The 21,583-nt window shown below is 53.4% G+C and overlaps 1 protein-coding gene across 2 annotated transcripts in view; it reads left to right on the plus strand.

Annotated features, from left to right (window-relative positions):
• Positions 1–21,583, plus strand: part of COL26A1 (collagen type XXVI alpha 1 chain) — a 155,655-nt gene that overhangs the window by 115,249 nt on the left and 18,823 nt on the right. For both annotated transcript variants that reach the window (XM_074390287.1, XM_039460501.2), the window contains exon 4: positions 17,802–17,863. In XM_074390287.1, coding sequence (XP_074246388.1) covers positions 17,802–17,863 — 62 coding nt within the window. The remainder of the gene's footprint in view (positions 1–17,801; positions 17,864–21,583) is intronic.

Below are 21,583 nucleotides of genomic sequence, written 5' to 3' on the forward strand. Positions count from 1 at the left end.
ACTCCTGGGCTTAAGTGATCCTCCCTCCTCTGCTTCCCAAAGGTTGAGATTACAGGCATGAGCCACCGCAAGTGGCCCGTTTTCTTACCTGAGATTTCACCCACCTATCAGAACTGTCTCAGCTACCTCCGGTCTCTCCCCACCAAGAGCAAGAGGAAATCTAAACATTCCCCTTCCCTGTTTGAGACCCTTCTGTACTTTCCAGCCCACCTGGATGTCGGCCAAACAGCCCCTCCGCTGGTCCCTGTGGTTTCTTTGTGCAGATTAAGGAAAAAGCACCCCTTCCTCAAGGCACGTGACCGCCATCTGCTGGAAAACTGCCGCAATAAATATAAAATCTAGGAGGACTCTGACACGATGGCGCCCCCTAGGGTTGTGCAAACACAGTGTCCTGAATTCAACAGCCTCCTGGCTTCCAAGAGCCTGATGGCCCTCCAGGCTCAGGTCTCCTGCCCCTTGTCCCTGCTCACATCTACTCTTCCACTGATCACAAGCTGTTTGAGGCTCTCCAGACACAGGAGCATTGAGGTGAAAAATGTGGACTTTAGGCCAGGCACGGTGGCTCACTCTTGTAATCCCAGCACTTTGGGAGGCCAAGGCAGGTGGATCACCTGAGTTCAGGAGTTTGAGACCAGCCTGGCCAACACGGTGAAACCCCATCTCTACTAAAAATACAAAAAAATTAGCTGGGCATAGTGGCAGACGCCCGTAATCCCAGCTACTCAGGAGGCTGAGGCAGGAGAAGTGCTTGAACCCAGGAGGCGGAGGGTGCAGTGAGCAGAGATCATGCCATTGCACTCCAGTCTGGATGAAAGAGTGAGGCTCTGTCTCAAAAAAAAAAAAAAAAAAAAAAAGAATGTGGACTCTGGAGACAGAATCCCAGCGTTGCCATGTACCTGTTACAAAATTCCTCAACCTGACCAGGTGTGGTGCTTCATGCCTGTAATCCCAACAGTTTGGGAGGCTGAGGAAGGAGGATTGCATGAAGCCAGGAGCTCAAGACCAGCTTGGGCAACACAGTAAGACCCCATCTCTACAATAAATAGAAAAATCATCCCGCCATGGTGGTGCATGCCTGTAGTACTCAGGAGGCTGAGGTGGGAGGATCACTTGAGCCCAGGAGTTGGAGGCTGCAGTAAGTCACGGTCGCACCACTGCACTCCAGCCGGGGCAACGGAGAGAAACGCTCTGTTGGCTTCTTTTCTGTCCATAAGAAAAAAAATTACTGTCTTATCATTTAGGAAGGCATGAACCAACCCTCCCTTCCCACCCTTCCTCGAGAATCAGACGAAGTTTGGACCCCTCTCTCCTAAACCATGCCCGGACATTGAGAATCTTATTTACAGGAACCCTTAGAGGATTCTCCAATCATTAATGAAACCTGAATCTAAGATCTTTCAGCTCAGAGGGAGGAGAGAACCCTCATGTTTGCCGGGTGTCATTTCACATGTGGAAGCGGTCACTTTTCAAATTCCCAGGCTCTTACCTTTCCACCTGTATTAGTTCGTTGTGTGTTGCTATAAAGGAATATTTGAGGCTGGGTAATGCATAAAGTAAAGAGATTCGTTCCAGTTAACTCGGGAGGCTGAGGTGGGAGGATCCCTTGAGCCTAGGAGGTCGAAGCTGCAGTGAGCAATGATCGTCCCACTGCCCTCTAGCCTGGGTGAGGTTTATCCGGCTCACAGTTCTGCAAGCCTGGCATTAGCATTTCCTTAGCTTCTGGTAAGGCCTCAGGAAGCTTTTTCTAGTAGCAGAAGGTAAAGCTGACACGTTGCATGGCAAAAGGGGAGCTAGAGAGAGGGGAGGAGGCGGCGCGGCTCTTTTATGTTTGTATTTATTTATTTATTTTGAGATGGAGTCTTGCTCTGTCGCACACACTGGAGTGCAGTGGTGCGATCTTGGCTCACTGAAACCTCCGCCTCCTGGGTTCAAGTGATTCTCCTGCCTCTGCCTCCCCAGTAGCTGGGATTACAGGCGCCTGCCACCGTGCCCAGCTCATTTTTTGTATTTTTGTAGAAACGGGTTTCACTATGTTGGCCAGGCTGGTCTTAAACTCCTGACCTCATGATCTGCCCACCTGAGTGCAGTGTCGTGATCTTGGCTCACTACAACCTCTGCCTCCTGTGTTCAAGTGATGCTCGTGCCTCAGCCTCCTGAGTTGCTAAGACTGCAGGCATGTGTCACCACACCCAGCTGATTTTTGTTTTTGTTTTTGTTTTATTAGTAGAGATGGGGTTTTGCCGTGTTGGCCAGGCTGGTCTCAAACTCTTGGCCTCAAGTGATCCACGTGTCTCAGCCTCACAAAGTGCTGGGATTACAGGTGTGAGCCACCATGCCTGCCCAGAAGCCTCCCTTTTCAGAGGCCGTTGTCACAACTTCCATGCAGCATCGCCTTCAGATCCTAGCCTGTGCAATGTGTGGAGTTAAAGGAATAAAAGGTAAATTGAAAAAATTTTTATGACAAAAGACAGTGTTAACACATCACAAATACACGCCACAGATGGGGAGGAGGTATTTGCAAAGCATGAAATTGATGATGGGCTGGTATCAGAAATACAGCAGAAAGCACTCCTATGCGTCAAAAAGAAAAAGACAGAACGATCCACTAGGAAAATGGATCAAGGGCAAGAATGGGCATTTCCTAGAGTGGGGAAACAGAAATGGCTCAAAAACCTATGAAAAGATATCCAGCCTCATTAACAATGTAGAAAATGCAAATTTAAACCACAACGAGGCTGGGTACGGTGGCTTACTGTGTAATCCCAGCACTTTGGGAGGCCAAGGCGGGCTGATCATTTGCAGATAGGAGTTCGAGACCAGCCTGGTCAATATGGTGAAACTGTGAAGCCCTGTCTCTACTAAAAATATAAAAAAACTAGCAGGGTGTGGTGGTGGGCGCCTGTAGTCCCAGCTACTCGGGAGGCTGAGGCAGGGGAATCTCTTGTACCTGGGAGGCGGAGATTGCAGTGAGCCGAGATCATGCCACTGCACTTCAGCCTGGGTGACAGAGTGAAGAAAAGAAGAATTAAAAAAAAAAACAAAACCCACAAGATCCTGTTTCACACTTTGCCCCCCAGGTTGGCAGAGCTGCCTCTCTGGGCCCTGGGGTCTGGAGGAGGAGGGGTGTTGGAGGAGTCAGGGGAGCTGAGATTGTCCCCCACAACCCCATTAGAGAGGTTTATTCCTTCCAGACTTGACTGGGGCTGGCTGGAGAGCAGGGGACAGTGAGCAATGGTCACCAAGGCAGTGCTGTTTGGGTCATACCCCAGGCTCTGGACACAGGTGGCGGGGACCTGCTGGTGTCAAGACCCCCCTCCCAGGGAGCTAGATTCATCTTTGGCTGCAGCGCCTGGGCCCAGCCTGCAGAACGGGGTGGAGGAGAGAGCGAGAAGGGGTATGTGGGGTAACTGGGCAGACTGCCCTTCCCTTGTACTTGAACAGTCTCCTCCCTGCAGAGAATCTGCATCCCAGCCCCCATCCGCCACCACCATATCCCTAAAGCTGCAAGAGGCTGAGCAGGGAAGTCTCCCTCACCCAGCCCAGCTGTGAGCAGACGGCCGGCCTCAGACACCGAGGCCAGCCTCTGGTGGTCCCCAGTTCCTCCAGAACATGGCTTTCTTCTGGCCTAAGCATTCTCCCATCTGCGCCTTCGTGAGTCCAGCTGGGTTCCCAGAAGCCTGGGATAAGGCCAGTGTGGACGCCAGCCCAGCCCATGGGGCAGGAGCTTTCCCTGCCGCTCCGGACCAGCGTGTAGGTGCTGATAAACAGGACAGACAGGAGCCCCAGTTCTGTAACCTCGCTCGGAGCCTGAACAGAGGGTCTTCTGCCCGCTTCCTAGAACCTGCGCACAGATGGTGCCGCTCTGATCAAGGACTGGGTTTCTGGATTGGAGACCTCTCTTACCACTTTTTTTTTTTTTTTTGAGCTAGGGTCTCGCTCTGTTGCCCAGGCTGGACTGCAGTGGCATGATCAGCTCACTGCAACCTCCACCTCCCAGTTCAAGTGACTCTCCTGCCTCAGCCTCCCGAATAGCTGGGGCTACAGGTGTGCACCACCACACCTGACTAATTTTTGTATTTTTAGTAGAGACGGGGTTTTGCCATATTGGCTGGGCCAGTCTTGAACTCCTGGCCTGAAGTGATCCGCCCACCTCGGCCTCCCAAAGTGCTGGGATTACAGGCATGAGCCACTACGACCAGCTTCCTTCCCTTCCTTCCCTTTCTCTCTCTCTCTCTCTCTCTCTCTCTCTCTCTCTTTCTTTTGAGACAGTCTCTTTCTGTCAGCCAGGCTGGAGTGCAGTGGGCTGATCTCAGCTTGCTGCAACCTTCACCTCCCTGGCTCAAGTGATTCTTGTGCCTCAGCCTCCCAAGTAGCTGGGATTACAGGTGTGTGCCACCACGACCACGTTATTTTTGTATTATTGGTAGAGGCAGGGTTTTGCTAGGTTGCTGGGGCTGATCTTGAAATTCTGGCCTCCTCTGCCCACCTCGGCCTCCCAAAGTGCTGGGATTACAGGCGTGAGCCACCGCATCCGGCCAGACCCTCTCTCACCTCCTCGGGGGTGGCCATCTCTCTCCTCTCCTTCACTTTGGGGGCAATACGACCTCTCTGACATCTGGAAGGAGAGCAGGATGAGAGAATGCTTTGTAAATTGTGTCCCCGTGGTGCTGAGGACTAATTCTTACTTTGGTGTAAATGACGAAGGGGGAGGTAAGGGGTTGCCACCCTGGGAGGCTGAACTTGGCTTTAGCCTGGGTTGGCCACCGTTCCAATGTGTGACTGTGGCCGTGAGTTACTTAACCTCCACGTCTCTTTTCTAATCTGTACGAAGAACAGCCTGAGTGAGATGATTCCAAGAGCCTTCTTGTCTCTACAACTGTATGGGAGATTTGTTTTTTGTTTTTTGTTTTGTATTTTAGAGAGAAAGAGGGTTTTGCTCTGTTGCCTAGACTAGAGTGCAGTGGCACAATCATAGCTCACTGCAGCCTTGACCTTCTCAGCTCAAGCGATCCTCCCTCCTCAGCCTCTCGAACAGCTGGGACTACAGGCGCGCACCAACAGGCATGGCTATTTTTTAAATTTTTTGTAGAGGTGGGATCTCACTATGTTGCCCAGTCTAGTCTCAAACTCCTGGGCTCAAGTGATCCTCCTACCTCAGCTCCCAAAGTGCTGTGATTATAGCCATGAGCTAGTGTACCTGGTGAGATTTGCTTTTTAATATAAGCATACAAATTATAGCTGTCCTTTCTCAGCCATGCAGTCTAATCCCACATTCTCCAACCAGTTCAGGGGCCCAGGAGACGGCCTTGATCATTCTTCTCTTAACGGCCAAACAACTGAGGTTCAGAGATGCAACAAAGTTCCCCAGGGTCACACAGCATGTCGGGGGCAGGGCGCAGGGAGCCGACTATGCCTTAAGCAATTAGGCAACCACTGTAAAATCCTGCACAGAAGCTGTCATGGTGTTCAAACGCGTTTTTTTTTTTTTTTTTTCTTTTTTTTTTTTTAGACAGAATCTCGCTCTGTCACCCAGACTGGAGTGCAGTGGCATGATTTCGGCTCACTGCAACCTCCGCCTTCCGGGCTCAAGCAATTCTCCTGCCTCAGCCTCCTGAGTAGCTGGGATTACAGGCGCGCACCACCATGCCCGGTTCCTTTTTATATTTTTAGTAGAGACAGGGTTTCACCATATTGGCCAGGCTGGTCTCGAACTCCTGACCTCAGGTGATCCGCCCGGCTCGGCCTCCCAAAGTACTGGGATTGCAGGCGTGAGCCACTGTGCCCGGCGCAAAAGCGTTTTAAACAACTATTTGGGGCAGCAATAAAGAGAAAGTCTAAGAAAGAACCAGATTGTGTCCGGGTGATTGTCCAGGCTGGAAAATACAGGCAAACAGAGGAAAAAAGTTCATCCTTGGTGAAGGTCTGTGCCTGGTAAGGGGAGGAGCCCTGTCAAGTGCTCCCTGGGTTACCATGGCAACTGCCTCCCACCGGGAAAGGTGTGATCCTGAGTCTGATCCTGAGAGTCAAGGAGTCTCCTTCAACTGCCCCCAGGATTCTTCCCTTCCTGTCTCTTCCTTCCATCCAATCTCCCAGGGGCTTGGAGTCCAGACAGACCTACTCCTGGCTAGGAGAGGCAGGTGCAGCTGGCCAGCGGCTGGTGGCTCCTGAGGAATATATACGGTTGGAGGGAGCAAGTCAGGCTGCCCCTCTGTGGCTCGGAAGCACCCAAGCCCCTGAGCTGACATGGCTGCCCTGGGGAAGCTGAGCCCAGACTGCCAAACGCCATCAAGCAGGCAGCTTCCACGTGAGGGCCGCATCCCCGAGAGACATAGATGGATTTCCTTCACCTGTTCCTCCCTTGGGTGCCTGGGAACCTGGGCAACGCGGGTCGGAGACCTGCCCAACTGTACCGGTCCGTTTCCACGCTGCTGATACACACACACCCAAGACTGGGCAATTGACAGAAGAAAGGGAGGTTAAATGGACTTACAGTTCCACGTGGCTGGCGATGCGGCTCGCTCCTCCGTTCCTTCCATCACGATGACGACGTCTCCCCGGCCACGAGAACGTTTACTCAGGGGACAGGAAACTCCCGCTTATATAAGCCATCAGATCTCGTGAGACTTACTCGCTATCGCGAGAACAGCACGAGAAAGCCCTGCGCCGTGATTGAATGAGCTCCCGCTGGTCCGTCGGGCAACACGCGGGAATTCAAGATGCGGTTTGCGTGAGTACACAGCGGACCCGGATCACCGTCTCTTGGGCATCTCCAGCCCGGGGTTAGAGGATGGCTGGGCTGGGAGATGGAGTGGGGGTGCGCCGTCTGAGAAGCTTTCCTTCTTCCCAGTTTTTTTTTTTTTTTTTTTTTTTTTTTTTTTTTTTGTTGAGACGAGAGCTTGCTCTGTGTCCCAGGCTGGAGTGCAGTGGAGAGATCATAGCTCACAGCAGCTTCCAACTCCTGGGCTCAAGCGAGCCTTCCACCTCGGCCTCCTGGGTCGCTTGGGCGACAGGCATGCGCCACCATGCCTCGCTTGTTTTAAAAAAAAAACATTTAGAAATGGCGTCTTCCTAAGTTGCTGAGGCTAGTCTTGAACGCCTGGGCTCAAGAGATAATCCCACCTCTACCTCCCAAAGTACTGGGATTGCAGGTGTGAGCCACTGCACCCAGCCTGTCTTTAGTTTTTAAAACTCTGCTGCCAGTTCCCTCTGGAAGCCAGAGAACCTTGCTGTGTTTTCAGGAACCTCGTCTGTTCCTTGAGAGGTGATTGCCTCCTCCTGAGCCTTGACCAGTGCGTGCTGCAGGAAGATGAGGTCTCACCTAGGCCCAAGGCTGTGGGTGCCACTCTCAGCCCTCTGGGGTTCAGAGTGCCTGGCACTGTCAGGCTGCCCCCACCCACGGCCTGGAGGCTCCCAGGCTGCCAGCTTTGTTTCATGACCCGTTGAGCCTTGACCTTGGACTTGGAGTGCCATTAAGACGAATTCTTTCCCAGTGACGAAGAGCAAGGGCAGCGCCGACTCCCCGTGTCCAAGTGGGTCAGGAACCACAGAGTTCATGTCCCCCTCCAGTCGGTATCATCTTTCAGGCCCCGGGTGGGGCCTGCTGCCAGCTTTGTAGGGCCCTGGAGTTATTTATGATTTCTTTCTGGATGAGGAAAAAAGGGTTAGAGCACTTGAAGCAATAACTTCAGATGAACAATGTGATCCTCAGAAATCCACCCAAGAGAAGCAATTGAATCGCTGAAAGCAGCAAGATAAACATGTGTAGCAATGTTCCCTCTCCTGGTGTCCTCGCTCCCCCGTGCCACTGCTGGGACTGATCACTTACTTTTGTTGCAATGAAATCCCTGTCAAGTCCTGAGGGACATTCCTGGAAGATTGAAATCCCTCCGCTGAGCAAACTGTAACCCAGCTATCTTCATCCACGTGTCCCCAGCAGTGAAGACCCTAATCTGTCCCCAACAGAGGGCCAAGAAGTACTTGATCCTGCGAGATTCTCACCCCTCCATACTCACACCGTTGATTGTGGGGACATCTACTCATGGCTGGTCTGAAGGAAAGCTGGTCTATGGAACAGCGCTGTTGATAAATTAATATATGAATTTAATCAAACAGGCCTGCCACAAGGTGTTATGCTTGCCTGTCCAGAAGAGGTGAGCTGAACTCATCTCAAGGTAATCTGTCTGGCAGGCGACACAGGTACAGACATGGCCCCAGGAGGCGCCAGGATCCAGGCACTAACGCTTATGAGCCTTTTCGAGAGCCCTCCTGGATGTTACAGTTCTAACTTACTCACTCCTGAGGTTTCTAAGGTGGCCAAAGCAATCGAGAGCCACAGATTCTTTTTTTTCGTTTTTTTCCTGGAGGTAGGGTCTCGCTCTGTGGCCCAGGCTGGAGTGCAGCGGTACCATCATAGCTCACTACAGCCTGCAACTCCTGGGCTCAAGCGATCCTCCCGCCTCAGCCTCTCCAACAAAAGAACCAAAAGAGCCTGAGGAGGTGGCAGATGGAGAGTCTGTCGGGCCCTGTTGGTGGCTCCCCGCCACTCTGTGCAGGCTGCTGAGGCCGGGGACAGAGTCCCTGCTCTGCGCGTGTGCACCCTCTGAGATCCACCTCAACGAACCCGCTCAGCCGCTACCGGGGCGGGGAGTGGGGGCATTCCACGGAGCGAGGTCAGGTTTTGAGAACTGTGCTGTGCATCCTCAGGCAAAGCACAGACCTCTCTGCGCCTCAACCACCCATATAGCTCAGATGCAGGAGCCACCTGGATACTCTCTCAAAGTCCGTTCAACCTCATCATTCTGAGTCAGTAGCTACCTGGAGCTAGAAGGCACGGCATCTGGACGTCCAGTGTTCCCTCCTCCCTCCTCAGGAAAAGGAGCTGAGTTTTGTGTGCCAAGAGCAGACGGATCACATCACGGCAGCTCATTTTCGAGCTTCCATGGTGAAACGTGATCCCTTCTGAAGCATTCCAGGCCCTCCAGGCCAGGCAGGGCTACAGGATGAGCAGCCAGATGCCCTGGTTCCATCCCAGCTCATCTGCTCCCTCTCAGTGGCCCTCTGTTTTCCTCCACAATAAAATGGGGCAGTAGTCCCCTGGTCTATTGGCTGGTCCAGACCTTACCATCAGACTGCAGGGAGTGCCCTTACCTTCTGTCCAGCTGTTTATCCAGGGAGGATGTGGGGCAGGGACGAGCTCTCTGTGTGCACGCTGAGTAGAGACACCACTGCTACGTCTGGAAGTCCCCTGGGAGCATCATAGGCTGAAGATGGGGTCTGAGCGTCTCAGGCTACACTCTTGGGTCAAGCCCACCCAACACCTGTGTGGGGAAGGCAAGGCAGCTCCACCAGGGACAGTGCAGAATACGGGGTCTTCGGGGACCCTCCCAGGTGCCTGATAGCAGAGCCTTTTATATTCAGATCATTTTGGAGAGAGACTCATTTAAGAACTGGCCAGGTGCAATGGCTCCAGCCTGTAATCCCTATACTTTGGGAGGCCGAGGTGAGAGGATCGCTTGAGGCCAGGAGTCAAGATCAGCCTGGGCAACATTGTGACACTTCATCTCTACAAAATTTTTTTTAAAAATTAGCTGGACATGGTGGTGGATGCCTATAGTCCCAGCTACTCAGGAGTCTAAGGTGGGAGGAAAAGAATCCGATAGATAAGTGCGCGCGTGCGCACACGCACACACACATACACACACATGTTCTTGCATGTTTTTGCTCCAGCAGGTGGACATGTAGAGTCTTCTTCCTCTTGCTCTCCTCCCATGCTTCTTCCCCAGCAGCAGGACCCTGGCTTTCTCTATAAACCCCTTTATGTGTTTTCTGGACTTAGTGGAAATGGGAAACAGCTCTGGGGGCTGCAGAGAGGTGCAGTTCCCATGCACGGTAAGGAACCCTGACCAGGTGGCTGATCTTGATCTTGGACTTCCCAGCCCCCCGAGCTGTGAGGAAATAAACTTCTGTTCTTTATGAATTACCCAGTGTATTAGCCCATCTTCACACTGCTGTAAAGATACTACCTCAGACTGGGTAATTTGCAAAGAACAGAGGCCCAATTGACTCACAGTCCTACAGGGCGTGGGAGGCCTCAGGAAACTTACAATCACGGTGGAAGGCCAAGGAGAAGCAAGGCACGTCTTCACAAGGCAGCAGGAGAGAATGTGCACAGGGGAAACGACTGCTTTTTCAACCGTCAGATCTCGTGAGAACTCCCTCACTATCACAAAAACAGAATAGGGAAATCACCCCCATGGTCCAGTCACCTCCCACCACGTCCCTCCCTTGATACGTGGGGATTCGAATTTGAGATGAGATTTGGGTGGGGATACAGAGCCAAACCATATTACCCAGTCTCAGGTATTTGGTTCTAGTAACGCAAAATAGACAGAGACAGGTGGATATTCAAAAAGTTATCCTCTGCAGGGTGCTAAATTCTGTAAGCCAGTTGTGCACAGGGTGCGTGGCAATTGGTGGGGACGTGGGTGCCTAAGTCCCCTTGGGGTGGTCAAGGAAGGCTTCCTGAAGGAGGTGGTACTAGCTGACCAATGCAGGTGTGAGAGGATCAGGAGCCATTTCTAGATGACAGTACAAGATGGGAAAAGGCTTAAGAGAGCAGTAGGTGCACAGAGCGTGGCGAGTAGCCCAGAGCAGCGCACAGGGTGACAAGGTTGGACTGGCGTTTGAGGACAGTGAAGAGAACACCTTGGCCTGTTTATTACAAACTGATCATGCCTGTGTAACCAGCACCCACGTTAAGAAGGAACGTTTTTGTGATCTCAGAAGCCCTCTTCTTGCCCCTTTCAATCATGACTCTCCCCGAGGGTAACCACTCATCTGAATTCTTTTTTTTTTTTTTTTTTTTGAGACGGAGTTTTGCTCTTGTTACCCAGGCTGGAGTGCAGTGGCGCGATCTCGGCTCACCGCAACCTCCGCCTCCTGGGTTCAGGCAATTCTCCTGCCTCAGCCTCCTGAGTAGCTGGGATTACAGGCACGTGCCACCATGCCCAGCTAATTTTTTGCACTTTTAGTAGAGACGGGGTTTCACCATGTTGACCAAGATGGTTTCGATCTCTCGACCTCGTGATCCACCTGCCTCGGCCTCCCAAAGTGCTGGGATTACAAGCTTGAGCCACCGCGCCCGGCCCACTCATCTGAATTCTAACACCTTAGATTCTTCTGCTTGTTTCTGAACTTCAGATAAATGGAATCGAACAGTAGGCACTTGATTGAGTCTGTCTGCTTTCACCTGGCACTATGCTCTGTGAGACTTGTCCACACTGTTGCACGTGCTTTGCCTGTGCTTATGACTGTTGTATTTCATTTTGTGAGTATAAAATTTACTTACCCGGTTGGCCGTTGATAGGAATTTGGGTTGTTTCTAACTTTGGGTTATTCTGAGCAACGCTGCCATGAACATTCCTGTGCATGCCTTTCGGTGAACATATTTATTCATTTTGTGAATGAATTTTGTGTCTGTCTTGTTCTCTCATCTAGAAATGGCTCCCAACCCTCCCTCACACCTGCCTTGGTCAGCTGGCTCCTACTTAAGCACCACCTCCTCCAGGAAGCCTTCCTTGACCACTCCAGGGGGATTTAGGCACCCATTTTCTCACCAATTGCTATGCACCCTGTGCACAATTGGCTGACAGCCCTTAGCCCTCTGGATGGAATAACTTTTCATATATCCATCTGTCTCAGTCTATTTTGTGCTACTAAAGCAAAATCCTGGACACTTGGTAATTTATAAAGAACAGAAGTTTATTTCCTCACAGCTCTGGGGGATGGGAAGTCTAAGATCAAAATCAGGTATCTGATGGGGCTTCCTCCTCGTGCATGGGAACTGCTGCTGCTTGTAGCCCCCAGCAGCTGTTTTCCATTTCTGCTTTTTGTTTCTTTTTTTTTCTTTTTCTTTTTTTGAAATGGAGTCTCAGCATCCAGATTAGCTGGGACTACAGGTGTGTGACACCATGCCCAGCTAATTGTTGTATTTTTAATAGAGACGGGGTTTCACCATGTTGACCAGGATGGTCTCGATCTCTTGACGTCGTGATCCACCCGCCTCGGCCTCCCAAAGTGCTGGAACTACAGGTGTGAGATACGACGCCCAGCCTCCATTTCGGCTTTCTAGTAAAAGCAGAAAGGGGCTTCCATTGGGGCAATAGGGACTTAAGATAGAGACCAGGAAGACGGTTGATGCTGGTTTATCATCCTGGCTTGTGTTATGGGAAGGGAGGCGCTATCTGAGGATAGAGTTGCTGGATCATAGCGAGGGCTTACATTCAGCCTCACCAGAGGCTGCCAAAGGGTTTTAAAAAGTGATTGTACCATCGATACTCCCACCCGCAGTGTATGAGCGTTTCAGTCACTCCACACCCTCTCTAATACTTGGTTTAAAAAAAAAAGAGTAACTGTTAGTCTTCTTAATAGCAGCCATTCTAGTGGGTATGTGGGAGGATCACGTTGTGGTTTAGTTGACATTTCCCTGATATGGCAAATGAAGGTGAGCCCCTCTTCATATGCTATCTGGCCATCTGAAGCTCTTACTTTGTGCATGTACATATTCCAAGAACCCTCTTCCGGTCGGTGATACACTTCATTCATTCTCGTCACCATTGCCATGTTCCCAGCGCTCCAGTGAATGATCAGAGAAAGTGAAACAAACATGCTTTAATTGCCTGTCGATGGCAGATGCCCAGGGAATGAGTCTTGTCCGGCTCTGGAGGGTCTGCTCGGGTATGGGGGTGGTGTGGGGAGCCCGGGCTGGCTGGGCCTCAGGGGCCTCACCACAGCTGGGGAGCTGGGCCCACCCCACAACCCCCGTGTCCACCGTTGGCCAAGCTGCTCTTCACCTGCCAAGCAGGGTGCAGAGCAAACTGGGCCCAGGCCCAGCACAATTTCCAGAAATAGGTCTTTGCAAGAGCTGGGCCTCCCCCTCCATCCGCTGACCTTCCCTCCTGCAGGCGGCCCTATTTGTTGCCTCAGGCCCTGGAAACGCTCTGCTCAAGGTCTCTAAAAGCCTCCAGATTGTGAAGTTTGTGCAGAGTTCCTGGACAGGCCAGGATGTCATTTGTACCTTCCCCATGTCTACCTCCTCCTCCTCTTCCCGCAGGCCCCCAGGGCGGGGTGGTGTCCTCCTGTGTGGCTTGAGCTGCAGATTTGCTTTTCCCTCCCCTCCCCTCCCCTCCCCTCTCCCGCCCCTCCCCTGTTCCTCCCATTCCCCTCCCTTTCCCTCCACTCCACTCCTCTCCCTTCCCCTCCACTCTTCGACAGGATCTCACTCTGTTGCCCAGACTGTAGTGCAGTGGCACCATTGTGGCTCACTGCAGCCTCACCCTTCAGGGCTCAGGTAATCCTCCTGCCCCAGCCTCCTAAGTAGCTGGGACTACAGGCACATGCCATAAACACCTTGCTGATTTTTGTATTTTTTGTGAAGAAGGGGTTTCACCATGTTGCCTGGGCTGGTCTTAACCTCCTGGGCTCAAGCGATCCTCCCTCCTCTGCCTCCCAAGTAACTGGCACACACCACCATGCCTGGCTATTTTTTGTATTTTTTTTGTACAGACAGGGTCTCACTATGTTCACTGGGCTGATCTCAAACTCCCGGGTTCAAGCGATCTGCCTACCTCAATCTGCCAAAGTACTGGGATTCCAGGCATGAGCCACCATACTCGGTATTCTTTTCTTTTCTCAGTATTTTACTTTAAGGCTGGGTGCTGTGGCTCACACCTGTTATCTCAGCTATTTGGGAGGCCGAGGCGGGAGGATCACGAGGTCAGGAGCTCGAGACCAGCCTGACCAACATGGTGAAACCCCATCTCTACTAAAAATACAAAAATTAGCCTGGCGTGGTGGTGGGGACCTGTAATCCCAGCTACTCAGGAGGCTGAGGCAAGATAATTGCTTGAACTCGGGAGGGGGAGGTTGCAGTGAGCCAAGATCATGCCACTGCACTCCAGCCTGGGCGACAAGAGACTCCGTCTCAAACCAAAAAAATTCCACGGTGTATACACACCTCGATTTCTTTATCCATTCCACCATGAGTGCACACTTAGGTTCCACTCTGCTTTTCCCTAGTGATCCTGGTCAGCCTACAGGACACAGCTACCAGGGAGGGCTCATGGACCTGTGCTTTTACGTAGACACCCCCTGAAGGCAGGCATCGGGTCTGTGCAGCCCTGCGCCTCTCCCCGCAAGTATGAGTGTCAGCACAGTGTCAGCCAGGTCACAGGAACACCCACGGAGCCTCTGGGTGGCCGAGGGATCATTAGAGGTAGAGGTGAAGTAGTGGACAGGATGGGGAGCAGGGTGAATGCACAGGTGAGTAGGTGGGGGCGCTAGGGTGGGGGTAGCGTAAGGAGAAGAATGGGCGGGTGGGTCAGTGGCTAGGCGAAGAAATGCCTATTCATTTTGATCTCTGCCTTTCCCATTAAGGACTTCTTTTAGCAGTGCAGGAATCATCGGTTGTCTGAGTTTAAGAGGAAGGCACTAGCCCGGGGTGTGGTGGCGCACACTTGTGATCCCAGCACTTTGGGAGGCCGAGATGGGTGGATCACTTGAGGTGAGACGTTCGAGACTAGCCTGGCCAACATGGTGAAACCCCGTCTCTACTATAAATACAAAATTAGCCAGGTGTGGTGGTGCACACCTGTAATCCATCTACCCGGGAGGCTGAGGCAGGAGAATGGCTTGAACCCAGGAGGCGGAGGTTACGGTGAGCTGAGCTCGCGCCATTGCACTCCAGCCTGGGCAACAGAGCGAGACTGTCTCAAAAAAAATAAAAATAAAATATAAAAATATGAAAGCACTGGAAGCCCCCTGAATGCCAGAACCTTGTTGACTGGGGACTGCATGGAGACTGGTCTTTTAGGGACCCTTCCATTTCATCACAGATGCGCCCAAATGTCAGTGTTGGTGGGTCTTCCAACTTTGGCAGGTCCCTGTTTCCAGGGATGACTCCCTCCCCTGTCCCATCTGGGGCATCTAGAGCCTCAGGAGAGCCAGCGGCTCCCAGTTTCCATCCCCACCTTGGGTTTGCAAGGCTGGGCTGGCACACCCGGCTGCATGCCCCTTGCATCCTTCATCTGCCAAGAGCTCCCTCTGCCTTTCCCTTTGCTTCATGGATACCTTTGATTTCTTCATCAGCCCTTTCCTGGGAGGAAATAGAAGGAAACCGTTCAGTCCCCCACGTTTAGCCGGGAAACCACCTCCCTGAATCATGTGTCGTTGGTGAAGTCCTGCTCAGTTCCCAGAGTGAGAAAACTATCCATGATTCTAGCTGTTTGAAAGTTCAGTGTTTATATCTCAGTCTTTAATGTGTTTTATGCATCCGAGTTAGTGACAAGGTTTTATGGAGGAGAAAGATTTCTATTCCTTAACGCGTGCTTATCAATCATTGAGTTGGGCCAGCCAGGGGTAGAAGGGAGGGAAGGCGGGAGAGGAGCCCTCTGCTAGCCCACATGTCGCTGGGGAGTAGAGAGTGGGATGTTGTCCCCTCTTGACCCGAGACTGAGCACCCCTGGGGAGGGCATAGCCTGGACCACCTATTCCCAGGGTCCTAAGACACCTCCCCAAACAGAGTGCAATGGTGTGATCTTGGCTCACTGAAACTTTCACCTTCTGGGTTCACATGATTCTATTGCCTCCGCCTCCCAAGTAGCTGGGATTACAGGCGCACACCACCACATCCAGCTAATTGTTTTTGTTTTTGTTTTTCTTTGAGGCAGAGTCTCGCTCTGTTGCCCAGGCTGGAGTGTAGTGGCATGATCTAAGCTCACTGCAACCTCTGCCTCCCGGGTTCAAGCAATTCTCTGCCTCAGCCTCCCGAATAGCTGGGATTACAGGTACCCACCATCACGCCAGGCTAATATTTGTATTTTTGGTAGAGACGGGGTTTCACCATCTTGGTCAGGCTGGTCTTGAATTCTTGACCTCGTGATCCACCCACCTCAGCCTCCCAAAGTGCTGGGATTACAGGCGTGAGCCACCGCGCCTGGTTTCGCCTTTTGTTTTTTTAAGGACAGGGAAAATTGCAAGGTGATTTGCATTCACTGACCAAGATGGGGATATCTCCAAGAACAAGGGGGAGGCTGACAGTGTTGGGGGGCCGTGGACTGTGCCCAAGAGCTCCAGTCCTTGGCACTCCCAATCAGCGAGATAGGCAGCCCTGGCATGCCAAGCCAGAGCTATTCACTTACCCAAATACCTCTTATGTGTCTGTCAAATAGGGATGAGGTTCCTGCAGGCTGAGGCTTTGAACTGAGCTGAGGAATGAGAGGATCTAGGCGTCCCTTGACTTCTAGAGCAATACAAGCTCTTTAGAACAGCTTTGAACCATCTATTTCTTCTTTAAAGAGCTCCAGGTCTCAGGCGTTGCGGGAGACAGACATAAAAAGATATTACAGCCCAGGGAGCTGTGTGCTTGGCTGGGGGTCAGCATCACTAGGCTCCTAATTGGTCTTCCGTGTTCCAGTTCCTCCCTCTTCGACCCGCTCCACGCTCTGCTGCCAGAGTGAGCCTCTGAAAATGCAAACCTGACCTTGAATTTCACCCGCCTAAGACCCTCCAGTGACCTACAGACACTGCTACAGCCCCTTCCCAGGCCCCTGGTGTCGGGGCTCCTTGACCTTTCCGGCCTCGGCAGCTCCCAAGTGCGTTCTGAGCTGGCCAAGCCGCCGTGTGCTCACTCCCCTCCCAGCCTCGGAAAAGGCGCGGTTTCAGAACGTGTTGGAAGCAGATGCTCAGTGCCGCAAGGAAAACATAGCACGGAGACAGGATTTTTTAGCAACGCAAGTTTTACTTCCTGGACTGCAGGAAGGGCCCTCTCACTAGCCATTGTGCCCCGAGAGTACAATGAACAAAGGAAAAGCAGACCAATGTCTTCCTTATGCATCTGGGCTCCTCCTTACTGCTGTGTCTGATCTCCGTTGGCTGGAGCCAGACCTGACCATCTAAACTAAAACCCAACTGGCTAACAACTGAAAACTTTTCTAAACAGGTGAAAGCAGTGGAGAGCTGGGACATGCCCGTGAGCACGTCCAGCACAGAGATCTTGGTTAAAGTACAAGGACGTCGAATATATTACATGCCTGTAAGCATGGCCGGTCTCACAGCTACGCGGGATAGGGCTTCACAAAGTTATTAGCACACTTATTCTTTAACAAGAAAGGAAACTTTAAAAAGGAAATTGTCTACTTCCACAGAATCCATGTCTTCTTCTTTTAGAATGCCTTTGCTCTTCTCTGTGCTGAACCTGGCCAGCCACTGTGCAGCCCTCGGGTCTCATCTTTGAGGCCACTGCCTTCAGGACATCCTCCTTGATTGCCCGTCCCCCACCCCTGATTGGACTGGCTTTGGCGTTTCCTTCCCAGCCTGCGTCTATTAGCCCAACTCCTTCCCCAGACTCTGGTTCTCAAAATCAGGGGCCCAGCTCATAATCTTCTCATCAATTGTCAGGTGGTTTTTGAGTCCCTGTTTTGTGCCAGGCACTGAGATTCATTGGTGAACAGAATAGAAAAAGACCCCTGCCTTCATGGTGCTCACCAGCTCACGGCATCACTGTGTCTGAATGTAACAGACACCACAGGGTGCCGCACATGCTCAGAAGGGAGGCTCTGTGGTCCCGAAGGCTGCATGGAGGAGGGGGCTCTGAGGGTAAGGCTTTGAAGGATGAATAGGAGTTTTACAGGCAAAATGATTGGCGATCTCTCTGCTTGCCTGCCTGCCCAGATGCTATCCTGGTGACTGGCTGCTCTCTCCCTGGGGTCTACACTCTGCTCTCATTAAGTTCCTTTCTCTTTCAGAATGCATGAACTGCACCCGGCTCAGTGACATGAGTGAGCGGCTCACCACACTGGAGGCCAAGGTCAGTCAGTCTGGGAAGTCTGGGCCTGGGAGCTGCCTGAGGACGCAGGGTGGTGGGGAGAAGCATTGGGCATCCACTGGGTATGGCTGGGGAATTCCCAGCCCCAGGTTGCCTGGCAGGCTTGGACAGCTGGTCCCAGGTACCGGGCACTGCTCAGGCCTTGGTGGCTCTGGGTAGCCTTCTTGGGCTGGGAGGTCCCAGGCAGCAGGCTGGTTGTGGGCAGGGCAGAATGGTGCTGAGCTCCCAGGCCCTGGGGGCTGGGGGGCTGGGGGGCTGGGGGACTGGATGCCCAGAAGGCAGCCGAATGAGGAGGGAGTCTCTGTCCCTCCAGGGCCACTGTGCCCTACTCCAGAACAGGGTTGGGCACAGAGAAACCGACGGAAAAAGACTCCGTGGAGGAGGAACGGCTGGGAAGTGAGCAGCTTTCAGCCCGGTCTATAGGAAGAGGACTCCCTTTTAAAAATTTTTTTAAGACAGAGTTTCGCTCTTGTTGCCAGGCTAGAGTGCAATGTTGCCGTCTCAGCTCATCGCAACCTCCACCTCCCGGGTTCGAGCAATTCTCCTGCCTCAGACTCCCAAGTAGCTGGGATTACAGGCATGCACCACCTCACCTGGCTAGTTTTGTATTTTTAGTAGAGACGGGGTTTCACCATGTTGGCCAGGCTGGTCTCGAACTCCTGACCTCAGGTGATCCACCTGCCTGGGCCTCCCAGAGTGCTGGGATTGTAGGCTGAGCCACTGCGCCCAGCCTGGGAAGAGAACTCCCTAGTGGAGTCAGTCCAGCGACAGAAGGAATCCATAATGGACAAGTAATTTATATGGCAGTGGCCCCAGGCAGCATCAGGCAGGGAGGGGCAGAGAAGGGTATGCCCAGTACGGGTGTGTTTATGGGCAGGCGACCTGTGGGGGCACCTGGGGCTCCATCCCACCATCCCTCTGGGAGACGGAGGTTTGGAGCACATCCGGAGCCAGCCCACCTTAGGGCGATGAAGCCAGGTGTCTCTTCTGTCCCTCGCTGGGTAGCACGTCCCCGAGGCTACTTGCTGCCTCAGCGGGCTCATGCAAGCTCCTGTGTCTGGAGAAAGCCCTCGGCAGAGTTGCAGGTGGCCGCAGGCAGGAGCCAAAGCCAGGTGGGACCGAGAGGAGCTCGAGGGACATCAACAGTGTCAGCCCCAGGAGGGACAAGCGCCGTTCTCAGAGAGCTTAGAAAGCCGGCTCTGATGTTTACCCAGAGGGGCTCGGTCCAGGAGAGGACAGGTCTGGGGGGATGAGGCAGCCTCCAAATATCTACAGAGCCTCTTGGGACAGCGGGGTCGGCCTTGTTGCCTGCCCCCCAGGGTAGAGCCAGCACCAGAAGGCTGGCATCGCCTGAGCCCGAGGCAGAGCTGACTCCCTGGCAGAACTGTGGCGATCGGAGCACTCGGCATTGCCCAAAGAGAGGGTGTGCGCAGGGCCACGTGGCAGGGAGGCTGTGAGGACTGCCGACTGGAGCCCAGACAGCAGCGGCCCCCCCAGAAGAGACACATGCCTACCCACATGATATATGTGCGCACACATGCACACACACAGGCACTGTGCACACACATATGCGTGCACGTGGACACACATCCATATATACACATACAGACATACACAGACACGTGCACACACAAAAACATGCACACACGGATACGCAAGCAGACATATGCACAAGCATGCATGCACGTGGCACACACACATACACAGATACATGCACACAACGCGGATGAGCACACGTCAACACACACAGCCCGGGACAACTCCATGTTACTCTTGGCCGTGACGTCTGCCCTGGGGGCTTGACCAAGTGGCACCTGGGGTTGCAGGGGCATGTGGCTTGGCGTGAGACATCTGTGGGACCGCCACTCGCACGCTGGGCGACTCTCTCCTCATCTGTGGAAGGGATCAGAGCATCGGCCCTGAACCCAGTACCTCCAGAACCCTCCTCCTCCCGGGTTCAAGTGATTCTCCTGCCTCAGCCTCCCAAGGAGCGGGGGTTACAGGCAGTAGTTTTGTATTTTTAGTAGAGACGGGGTTTGAGAGCCTCCTTGGAGATGGCGGTGGGACCCGGGTTTGGAAATGGTCTAATGCTGACCAGGAGTTAGGTATTAGTGCTGTCACCTATACCAGCCTTGTCACTATTCCCACCTTGCAGACACAGACGCAGGTGTGCGGGAGACGTCGTGCAGAGCAGTGACGGGGAGGGGGGCCCAGGGCACGCATGCACAGCCTCCCCTGTCCTCCAGCGCTTCCATGGGTGGGCAGCGTCTCCCAGCAGCTCGGGCACAGGCCTGGGATGGGAGGGACGCGGCTGTCCTCCTTGGATTCTTATCTCTTGGAGGACTCCAGGGAGCAAGTGTTTCCACACGGGCTGAGCTGGGGCTAGGACCCCTAGAATGCTGACGGGGTGAGCTTCTGGCACCTGAGATGTTGGAAAAGGTGGGGTCCCCGAGCCGTGCCCGGCGTGATGGACACTTTCCCAGGACCGGGGCCTCTGCGTGGTTTGGCGCAGAGCAGCAGCCCTGGCTGCAGCGCAGGACTGTGGGTGTTAGAAGTCACAGCTCGAGGAGAGGACGGGCGAGCCCCCAGCTGTCCCCCGCCCACCTGGCCCACGCCCTCCCATCATGCGCGGTTCCCCCTGCGGCCTTGCCAGTCCCGACATCCTCTCCATGGCCTCCAGCAGCAGGCCCGGGGCAGGGCATGCCCTGTGACCCTGAGCGCTGTGTGCGGGCTGGAGGGAGGGACAGCAGTGTGTGGGAGGAGCCCAGTCCAAGATTCCCATCCTAGCTCCACCCACCTTGGCAGCTTCTCCCTCTGGATGCCAGTCAGCTGGCCTGGAAGACGGACATTGGAGTCTCTTCATTTTGAGGCTGGTCCCGAGTGGGGAAGCTCAGGCAGCTCGCGAGTGGGGAGCTGGGGGTGGAAGCTTGGGCCGGGGGTGTGAAGAGAGGGGGACACTCTGCAGCCCCCCTCCTTTTGACAGTTGTCTGCATTTCTAGGTAGGGGCTGGGAGACTCCTATCTTGGCTCCTGTGTCTTGTCTGGGGCACCTTCCAGCTGCCCACCTGCTTGGCGCATGCCCACATGCGTTGAGAAGGCCACTAGGGGGGTTTATTTATGTATTTTTGAGACAAGGTCTCACACTATTACTCGGGCTGGCATGCAGTGGCATGATCTCACCTCACTGCAAACTTCACCTCCCGGGCCAGGTTCAAGTGACTCTCCCGACTCAGCCTCCTGAGTAGTTGGGATTACAGGCGTGCGCCATCACATCCAGCTAATTTTTGTATTTTTAGTACAGATGGGGTTTCACCATGTTGGCCAAGCTGGTCTCGAACTCCTAACCTCAAGTGATCTTCCCGACTTGGCCTCCCAAAGTGCTGGGATTGCAGGCGTGAACCACCGCACCTGGCCCCACTGGGCACTTTGATGGCCGGAATCAGAGGGCCCTGAGAGGCAGTGGCCCGGAGAGGGGAGGGGACACCAGCTGGGTTAGTTGTGAAGACAGCCCAGCAGCACCAGAGGCGTGCTGAGGTCAGGCGAGCCTGCAAGCTGGGTTTTCAGCTCAGATCAGAGGCTCAGGGTCAGCCAGGGCAGAGGCCGGGATCCCAGCAAGGCGAGGGCAGAGCCAGAAGAGGAGCGAGGTGGGCAGATTCCAGACAGGAAAAGCAGCAGTCAGGTGGCTTGTATAAAACAGCAGCAA

The sequence above is a fragment of the Saimiri boliviensis genome, chromosome 20 (assembly GCF_048565385.1).
Source record: "Saimiri boliviensis isolate mSaiBol1 chromosome 20, mSaiBol1.pri, whole genome shotgun sequence".
Classification (NCBI taxonomy): Eukaryota; Metazoa; Chordata; class Mammalia; order Primates; family Cebidae; genus Saimiri; species Saimiri boliviensis.